Raw genomic sequence first — 9043 nt, forward strand, 5'->3', positions numbered from 1 at the left:
TCAGTTTGCTGAGTTCTACTCGGTACCTCCAGTGTGCCCCGCAAAGGGCTAAGCACTTCTGCAAATATAAAACGCCTGAGGCTCAACCAGGTGAAGAGACTTTCACCTTTCTGTTTTAGGTAACTCTGCATCGTTTTTAGTTGTAACACTGAATCACTGAAACGCGTTTCTATCTCTGACTTCTTGGGCAGAGACTTCAAACAGTTTCAGGCCTGCGGCGGACGGCCCCTCAGCCCCAGGGCTCTGAGGCCGAAGACCTGCCCTAATAAGGTAGCGCCCGGGGATTGGCTCAGAGTCACATTTGTAGGCGTGTCCCGCCTCGCGCACGCGCACAGCTTCCGCGCCAGTCTCTTGAGAAGCGGGCGCAGGCTCAGAGGAGAGAGTTCGCTTCCCGCTGGCTCCGCCCAGCTCGCTCCCGGGGGGCGGGGCGAAGGCCGGGCTGGGAGGAGAAGCGGGGCGGTGGCTGCGCGCGTGCGCGGAAGAGAGCTGAGGGGCGGGTAGGCCGCCGTCGGCCGGGCTCGAGGGAGTTGTGAGAAAATGCAGGTGAGCAAGCCGCGGGGCGCGACGTCTGGAGGCTGCGGCCGCTCGTTTGCCCCGCTGGGTCCGCGCCGGCGGCGGGCTGTCCTTGCCGGACCTGTGGGAAGCGTCGGGCTCCGCAGGCCCGGGGAGGCCACGCGAGGCGAGGCCGGCGCAGGCGCGGTGCGGACGGGTGGGCGTGGTCCCGCGGGTCCGCGGGCTGGGCGTCCCTACCGCGTGTGTCCCACTCCGGAATCTCAGCCCTGGGGGTTGCCTCTCCTTGAGCTCGTCTCCCGTGCAGCCTGCGAAGGCCTCTCCGGGTCTTACCTGACAGTTACTTCCTACTTGTTAACTCTCTTAGCGAGCACCTGAGCAGGTGCGTTGTGGACCCCTTCGCGGATGGAAGCTGAGGCTTGCACGAGTGGAGGGTCCCGCCTGGGGCGGGCGGGGTGTCCCATAACATAACCCGTGTTCTGACTCCACGTAGAGCAGGGTGAGGGCTCTGGCTTCCAGAGCTCAGCCCGAGGGTCCCGCAGCCCAGTTACTTTCCATCTTAAAATGGATAAAACCACATCCCCCAGTTTTGTTCTTTCATTGTGTCAGGAATTTGCTAATGGAATTTGACTAAAACCCACGGAAAAGTGGGAAAAAATGACACCGTGGAAATGGATGCTTTTATGAGAACATCTCTGACAGCTCAGTTTGGTCACTGTTGAAGGACCCTTCTCCAGAGGTCATTCTGCTGCCTCCCAGATCTCGCTGTGGTCAGGAATCCCGAGGGACTCATCTCTGACTCAGTGGCAAAAGGGAAATGGAGTTAGTGTGGGTTTGGTTGGGGGCTGGAGAGGATGATCATCTCCAAATCCAGTGCGTCTGGTGAAGAGGAAACTCAGGGCTGCCCTGGCCTCCTTCGCATTCTGTGTCCTTAAGGTCCCGGCTTAAAAACGTCACCTCCTTCCTGACCACCCTGTGGAAAGGATGCTGTTAGTTTTTCTTCTGACATATTTCAGCAAGACTGGGGCGAGGAGCTGGGGCTGGAGCCTGGTTACCCCAGTGCCCTTTGCACAGCTCCCCGGTTTCATCTTCCAGACCAGGTCCGTTAGCAGTGTTCCTGCCAAGCGGTGCCACACCAGGGTTTGGGCAGCTGGGTTCTGGAGCTAAGAGCCCACTTCGACATTTATCCTTCTGACATTTGATCCTGGTAAATTTGACTTGTTCCAGCCTGGCGCCGTGGCTGTCCCAGGCTTGTGAGGATTCACTAGGTAGATACAGGTAAAGGGCTTCGCAGGCTCCCAGCGCCTAGGACTCAATAAGCGTCAGCCGCTGTGAGCTCTTCCACCGGGTCTCAGCTGTTCCTCTCCGGTTTGGGCGTTACAGAGTTTCTTTTCCCTCTGATTTTCCTGCAGCCACTCAGGACTTTAGGATGCTTGATCTCTGCACTCAGGCCGTTTGCACAGGCCGGTCCCTCTGCCTGGAAAGTCATTTCCTAAGTTTTCACTCCTCTTTGTGGTTTCGTCTCACCCTCCAGTCATGGTTAAACGTCACCTCTTGTGAAAGAACGTCCTTGGCCATCCTGTGGAATGCAGGCCCCCTGGAACTCTCTAGCTCAGCAGCCTGTTGGTCATTGCATTTGCCATAATTTGTAATATCTCTCTTTGTATATTTAATTATTCATTGCCTGTCTCTTCCTCTCACCTGTAAAATAGATGACTTTGGCATTCACCATGCTTCCCTACCATCTAGTACAATAATTTACATATAGTAGGTATTTAATAAATATCTGCTGAGTGAATCACTCCAAGTCATTAATGAAAATACCAGAAGCCAAGTCAGAGCCTTGCTGTCAGCACTGATGCCGATCTGCACATCATAGCTTGATTTTTACCCCAAGACAGGAAGATTGGAATAGGGGTTGTGGGTCTTTTGACGCTTTCTCAGAAATAGGCCACAGAATAATTTGGTGTGACTTCCCCTTCCCACCACTTTCCCATTTGACCCCTCCTTACCCATGGCACCCTCCACGGTGGACTTGGCACTCATGGTATCCTTGGTCCACCTGCTCTAGGACCCCAATGCAGATACCGAGTGGAATGACATCTTACGCAAAAAGGGCATCTTGCCCTCGAAGGAGAGTTTGAAGGATCTGGAGAAGCAGGCAGAAGAGGAGGAGCAGCGGGTCCTTCAGCCGTCCATTGGTGAGCGTGCTGATACTCCTGATCGCATGTCTGTCTGCTTAGGAGACAACTTGCCCAGCCTCTCACTGCTTTGGTAGAAGGATCCTCTGAGCAAGAGTTGGGAGCCAGGGATTGGGGTGCTGAGCTGGACGCTGCCTCTGGGATCTCAGGCGGGTCACAGGGCATCTCGGGCTTCAGCTTGCTGGGCCATAGAATTAGGGGGACTTCAGAGGCTCCCCCTCCATTTCCACAGTTCCTCGTCTGTGTCGGATGAGCACGTGATAACCCCGAGGAAAGTATTTCCAAGTCTTGACTTTCCTGGTCTGTGATTCACTTTGGATACTGTCATGGAAATCTGCTCAAAAGTTTTTAGTGTTTGTATTCTCGTGAGGGTATACTTTATCTTTGTGGTTTGATTACGAATATTAAAATAGCTTGATTTTGGGAAGCATAAGATGTTTGCAGTGTACAGGGTCTAGGAGAGGGGCTTTCTCACATGTAGCTGTATCACCTGAATCGGAATCCCTTGGGGTGCTTGTCCCCCCCAAAAAAAGAAAAACCAAACACAACAACACACAGACCCTACTGAAACAGAATCTCTGGGGGTGAGGCCCAGGACTCTGCATATTAAACCAGTGCTTCAAAGAGTTTCTGATTTACACCAAAGTTGGAGAACCATTGACCACAGGGGCTAGGCCTTTTGTCTCCTGTTGACATGTTAGAGCTAATTTAGAGAAGGATTTATTACAAAGCGTTTATCTTGCAGATGTTTACTGAAGGATTGCTGTGTGCTGGGTGTCGTTCTAGGCAGTGGGGCTTTAGCTGTGCACGGATCGGGCAAAACCCCGTGTCCTCTTGGAGCTTACATTCTAGCGGGAGAGACAGACAGTAAACGATACGTGAGTGAAATGTAGGAGATAAGGCAGGAAGGGGCCAGAGGAGGGGTGGGTATAATTGCAGAAAGGGTCAGAGAGGGCCCCCCTGGCAGTTGAGTAGACCTGAGGGAGGTGAGTGAGAAGTGGAAAGCATGTTGGAGAATCCGCCAGGAAGCCAGCAGGGCTGGGAGACAGTAGTAGGAGGTTCAAAGAGGCAACTAGGGCTCAGACCATTTAGGACCTTGTAGCTTCTAGTATGGACCTTGGCTTTGCTGCCAAATGAGGTGGATGTCACTGGAGGTTTGAACAGAGGAGTGACGTGTCCTCTGTGTTGACAGCACCATCCTGTTGTTGCCTTACTGAGTGCAGACGGGGGGGGGAGGCAAGGCAGGAAGTGGGGAGACCAGTCTAGAAAAGGCTGCAGTGGTACCATTGGCAAGTGGTACCATTGGCTTGGAGCAGCGCGGTGAGTGGAAGTGGTCAGATCTGGATGTATTGTGAAGGTAGGACCGACAGGATTTGCTTATGGATCCTATGAGGGTTGTGAGGGAAGGTAAGTCAAGGATGACTGCAGGGCTCTGGGCTTGAGCGGCCAGAAGGACGGAGTTACCACCAACTGAGATGCGGAAGGCTCGGGGAAGAGCAGGTTTGGAGGTAAGATCAGGAACTCTGTTTGGGACATGGTCACTTTGAGATTTTTGTTAGACGAATAGAGATGGTAAGGGAGCAGTTGGGGATGCTGTCCCAGACCAGAGAAAGACGGGCTGGAGGCTCAGCGTCGGGAGTTGTCAGCATGTTGCTGGTACTTAAAGCTGTGAGATGCGGTCAGCCAAGGGAGTGGGTATCGATAAGGAAGAAAAGGAGTCCAGTCAGCAAAGGGCCTAAGGGAGGGGCAGCCATAGAGGGAGGAGGAGAGGGGGCCAGAGGAAGATGGGCTTTTGGGGAGGAGGTGGTGATGGGTTGGGTCAGATGTGCTCATCCGTTGAGAAGACAGAGGTCATTATTGACCTTGATAAGAGCAGTTTCGGGTGGTGATGGGGTGGGGGTCTGGGGACAAAAGCCTGATGTGATGTCAAGAAGCAAGGGTGTTTATGGCAATAAAAACAAAATACAGAGTTTATAGCAGTTGATTAAAAGAAAAGGTAGAGCTGCCTAGCACTCACAAGAGAAGACCAGGGGATAGCCCTTTCACTCTAGGAAGGGTGTGCTGGGGGGGACCTCAGTGGGTATCCTCCCATCTCCTCAGAGGCATGAGAACTGTTATGCACCTGTCCGTGAATGTCTGTGCTTGAAGATCCGGCTAGGTTAGCTCAGGCAAATACAACTCTCCTCTTTTATAAACTTGCGAAACTTCCCGTTTGTATCCTTATTGTGTGGAGGTAAGAGAGCCAGGCCGGCAGCTGTCTTTTAAAAACACCCTCCCCTTCTTATTTACTAGTGTAACACCTTAAGTACTTTTTATTTGGGTTTTGGTGGGCTGGGGATCTTTTGGTGTTGCATGCACTCCTTTAGGAGAAGAGGGAAGGGAAGAAAACCAAAATGTGTGTTTGTTCATCTTTTACATTTCTGGTTTCTTGCCACCTCAATGACATTCAGTGAAAACTTATGAAGACATGACTTTGGAAGAACTGGAGGATAATGAAGACGAATTTAATGAGGAAGACGAACGTGCAGTTGCAATGTACAGGTTAGTGCCACCCAGAGGGACTGCTTGGCTTTTTGTGTGGCACTAAAATGTGTGTCCTTTGAAACATTGATAAATCTGGCAAATCAATAAAAAAACCTGGGCCTTTACAAAGGTTGCTGTGTGAAAGGGGTGTTGTGTGTGTGTGTGTGTGTGTGTGTGTGTGTGTTTGTAAGATGTCTCTCTCTTCCTTCTGTTGTGCAGGCAGCAAAGACTGGCCGAGTGGAAAGCAACCCAACTGAAGAATAAATTTGGAGAAGTTTTGGAAATCTCAGGAAAGGATTATGTTCAAGAAGTTACCAAAGCCGGTGAGGGCTTGTGGGTCATCTTGCACCTTTACAGACAAGGGTGAGCTGATCTCATGACTGTCTTTAAATGTTAATTTGAATTTATATCTTGAACATCTCAGGCTTAATCCACCCAGGAGGTTTTTTTGTTTTTTGTTTTTTTAACTAGTGTTTTTGTTGCTGATTTGCCCAAACCTTATAGCCTAATTTTTGTCTTAAGAATTTCAAATTAATATGTGACTAATAGGAATGCCTTTGTTACAGTGTAGCAGAGGAGACTCTTTTTTTTTTTTTTTTAATTGTAAATGAATTCCTCAGTCACTTGTCCCTCTGGAGAAGCTCGGGCATTTCACAATTCCATGTAATGAATCACTCTCGTCGATGGCGAGGGTGACCTTTGTGAGAATTGTTCATGGCGAGTGAGGCAGTGGACCCCTGGCGCTTCTCACCTCCAATTTTATTCCCATCCTGTGGAGTCTAATGCTTGTGTAGGGAGTTTCTTTCAAGCAGGAAATGCTTTCTGAATCACACATTTTAAGCCTTGAATGCTCTCGCCTATAGAAGAGCCAGACAGTTATCTTTTACATTGGAGCTGTGTTTCTAACTTATTCTTCAGTCAAATTAAGTTGGGCTTTGGATTTTGAGTTCCTCCCTTTGCCTAAACATGTTAGAAAGTTTTTTCTAAATGTTAGTTCATCTTGGCTGGAGTAGCAGAATCACTTGTGACGTCATTATGAGGTTTTATGTAGGGCAGAAGGGTAGTTGAGATTTATTATGTACAAGTGCAGAATCACAGTTGGCTTCTGTTTCTATTTTTATAGGATTCCCCTCTGTGCCCTGATAAATCAGCACTTTAGTGGACTTGCCAGGAAGTTTCCTGATGTCAAATTTATCAGAGCCATTTCAACCACCTGCATACCCAACTATCCTGATAGGAATCTGCCCACAATATTTGTGTACCTTGAAGGTGATATCAAGGCTCAATTTATTGGACCTCTGGTGTTTGGTGGCATGAACCTGACAATGAATGGTAAAGGCCTCTTTGAGGTGCACGTGGGAGATGGGGAGGAGATGCTTCTGTTGACGAGGGTGCCTGTTTCCTAGACACACATTAGGATGACTTGTCAGATTCACTTTTGCCCCCATGCGAGTGATTGTAAAAAGGGAAGAAGCACGTTGAATCTGTCATCTTAGACAAGTCATTGGGGGCAGTTACAACTGGGCTCTAGTAATTCTCAGTTAAAAGGGGGCACAATGGACTTTAAAATATTTAATATTAATGTCTGATGTGTTTTATTTGTCCCTACAGTTGAATATGTTCATTTTTACTGATAGCTCAAGATCACATCATTCATTTCTTGTTTAATTCACATGAACGTTATTAGTGACACATGCGTATATGTATCTACATATGTACAAATGTACATATATATAAATCTATAGAAATTTTTTCTCAGTTGAATAGTAGCTTTTAAATTAAAAGTATATTCTCCCTCTTAACTCCTGAAGGATATGTTTTTTTTTTCTACCTGTTACACAGGAGGTGTTAAGATACATATGCACACATAACATGAGAGAGAGAAGCTGAGGCCTGCAGGTTTCTTGATAAGTCAAATTCTGTATCTCTTTAGTGAAATAATATGTCCAGCTGTGCTTTAGTTAGTAGTCTTTAAAAATGTGTGTTAAAATACGACTTTATATTCTACTTTATATAACTCTTTATGTAAGATATTCAACTGGGAAAAGTATAAACATATACATACATACATAGACACACATATATGTTACATCAGTTATGCATTATTCAAGTGTTCAGAGGCATATGGCGTTTCAAACTAAATATGGGTTTGCTTCTTATTTTGGTCTTTTTGCACATACCGTGAGGGAAGAGAGATAGGTATACAATAATAATTATAGTTTTTATTTCTAGGAAAAGTTTCATTTGAGGATTAGTGAACTTATAAACTAATGATTACTGCATATAAATGAACAGTAACATTAAATACATTCATTTATACATATGTGTGAATTTAAATATATTCTTAAGAATCAGAAATCTTAAAAAAAATCATTTTTAAGAAATTTGTTGTATTTTTATCACACTGAACCAAGGTACCTAGAGCTGAAAACGCTGGTGGAGCACTTTGAATTAACACGACTTCAGTAAAATCGGTGTTCAGATTTTAACAGAAGTTTCTAATTGGTAGAGCATCACTTTAACCAGGCTATTTGCAGTAGAATCTCTCAACTGTCCCTCAGTCCTGCCTGGGGTCTTTTCTGCAGTGGAAAAATACATCACTTGATTGTGCTTCACAAGGTCTCACACCCATGTGGAGTTTCACTGATTACAAGAGCATAAAATATAGGAGCTGGGCCTTTAGTCACTGATTCTCTATTTTCTGGTACTTTTAAAAATTATTATTACTTGGAACAAATGTATCAGACCTAGGATGTCATCATACATTGAGCCTTTGACTCTAATAGGTTGAGATATTGGACATGAGGTTTAAGAATTTCCTTTTGTTAACTAAATTTAGATTTAATGATTAGAGTGCCAGCAGGACTGTGAAAAGTATTTCCTTTACATGTTTCATGCTGATTTCTTTCCTGGGAAATTGTGCAAGCCGAGAAACTAGCTGTTAGAAGGTAGATTTAGTCTCTGTTTTTTATTTTAGTTTTCATAGAGGTTCAGATGTTTGTAATATCTCATTTGATCTCATCTTCTGAAAAAGTGTTTGCAGGTATTTTTTTTCCTTCTTAAGGGTCTGATTTTTTCCTTTCTTCCAGGCACCTTATAAATATGGCCCTCAAATTAAATTGTCATCAAATGTTGATGATCGTAGTTTCTGCTTAGAAAAACACTGTGGCTTGAGGGCCCCATGCAGACTGTGTCTTAGGCGATTTGCTTTTTCTTTATCGTGTAGAGTTGGAGTGGAAATTGTCTGAGTCTGGAGCAATCAAGACAAGCCTGGAGGAAAACCCTAAGAAACCCATAGCAGATGTGCTGCTTTCGTCCGTGCTGTGCCCCGTCCCTGCCAGGAGGGGCAGTGATTCCGAGGATGACTAAGGCTGCGGCCCTGGTAACCTGATGAGCTTTCTTGATGTGACACATCATCTGAATTTTTTTTAAAAGGAACAAGTAGGAATGTATACTTTGGTTTTAGCCTTTTATAATTGTGTTTCAAATCTCATAGATCTCAGAAATAATCATTGCTGGGAATCCTTTTAAATTTCTTGGAACTCTCTTTTTAAATTAATAATATTTCCTTAAGGAAAAAATAAAAGCCAGATATTAGTATGGCAGGTGTCTATGTTTTCCTCACTTGTATTTTAGGTAAGCTGTAAAGCTGTTCACTATTTGTTCACATAAAACTATAAAAGAAGAAATATGGAGGGTTTTTTTTTTTAATAATGTGAGTAAATTATACAGTGGAAAATGGCAAGGTAAGCTTTGCATTTATATTATTATTTGTTTTTATTCTTTTTATAGAGGTAGCAACAGGATTA

At 45.8% G+C, this 9043-nt stretch overlaps 1 protein-coding gene across 1 annotated transcript; it reads left to right on the plus strand.

The window, feature by feature from the left end:
• The first annotated feature begins 424 nt into the window (after positions 1 to 424).
• PDCL3 (phosducin like 3) lies at positions 425 to 8834 on the plus strand. Its single transcript, XM_061211073.1, has 6 exons — positions 425 to 543; positions 2582 to 2711; positions 5162 to 5252; positions 5454 to 5597; positions 6358 to 6566; positions 8461 to 8834. Exons 1-6 carry the CDS (start codon positions 538 to 540, stop codon positions 8601 to 8603), a joined length of 723 nt encoding a protein of 240 aa, XP_061067056.1. The 5' UTR covers positions 425 to 537; the 3' UTR covers positions 8604 to 8834.
• The last annotated feature ends 209 nt before the right edge of the window (positions 8835 to 9043 follow it).

The sequence above is a fragment of the Eubalaena glacialis genome, chromosome 14 (assembly GCF_028564815.1).
Source record: "Eubalaena glacialis isolate mEubGla1 chromosome 14, mEubGla1.1.hap2.+ XY, whole genome shotgun sequence".
Taxonomy (NCBI): Eukaryota; Metazoa; Chordata; class Mammalia; order Artiodactyla; family Balaenidae; genus Eubalaena; species Eubalaena glacialis.

Bases quoted from the DNA above. Each gene is read 5' to 3' on its own strand.
- PDCL3 (XM_061211073.1), top strand. The intron at 2,712-5,161 runs GTGAGCGTGCTG...AATGACATTCAG, and splicing joins GGTCCTTCAGCCGTCCATTG to TGAAAACTTATGAAGACATG. The intron at 5,253-5,453 runs GTTAGTGCCACC...TCTGTTGTGCAG, and splicing joins CGTGCAGTTGCAATGTACAG to GCAGCAAAGACTGGCCGAGT.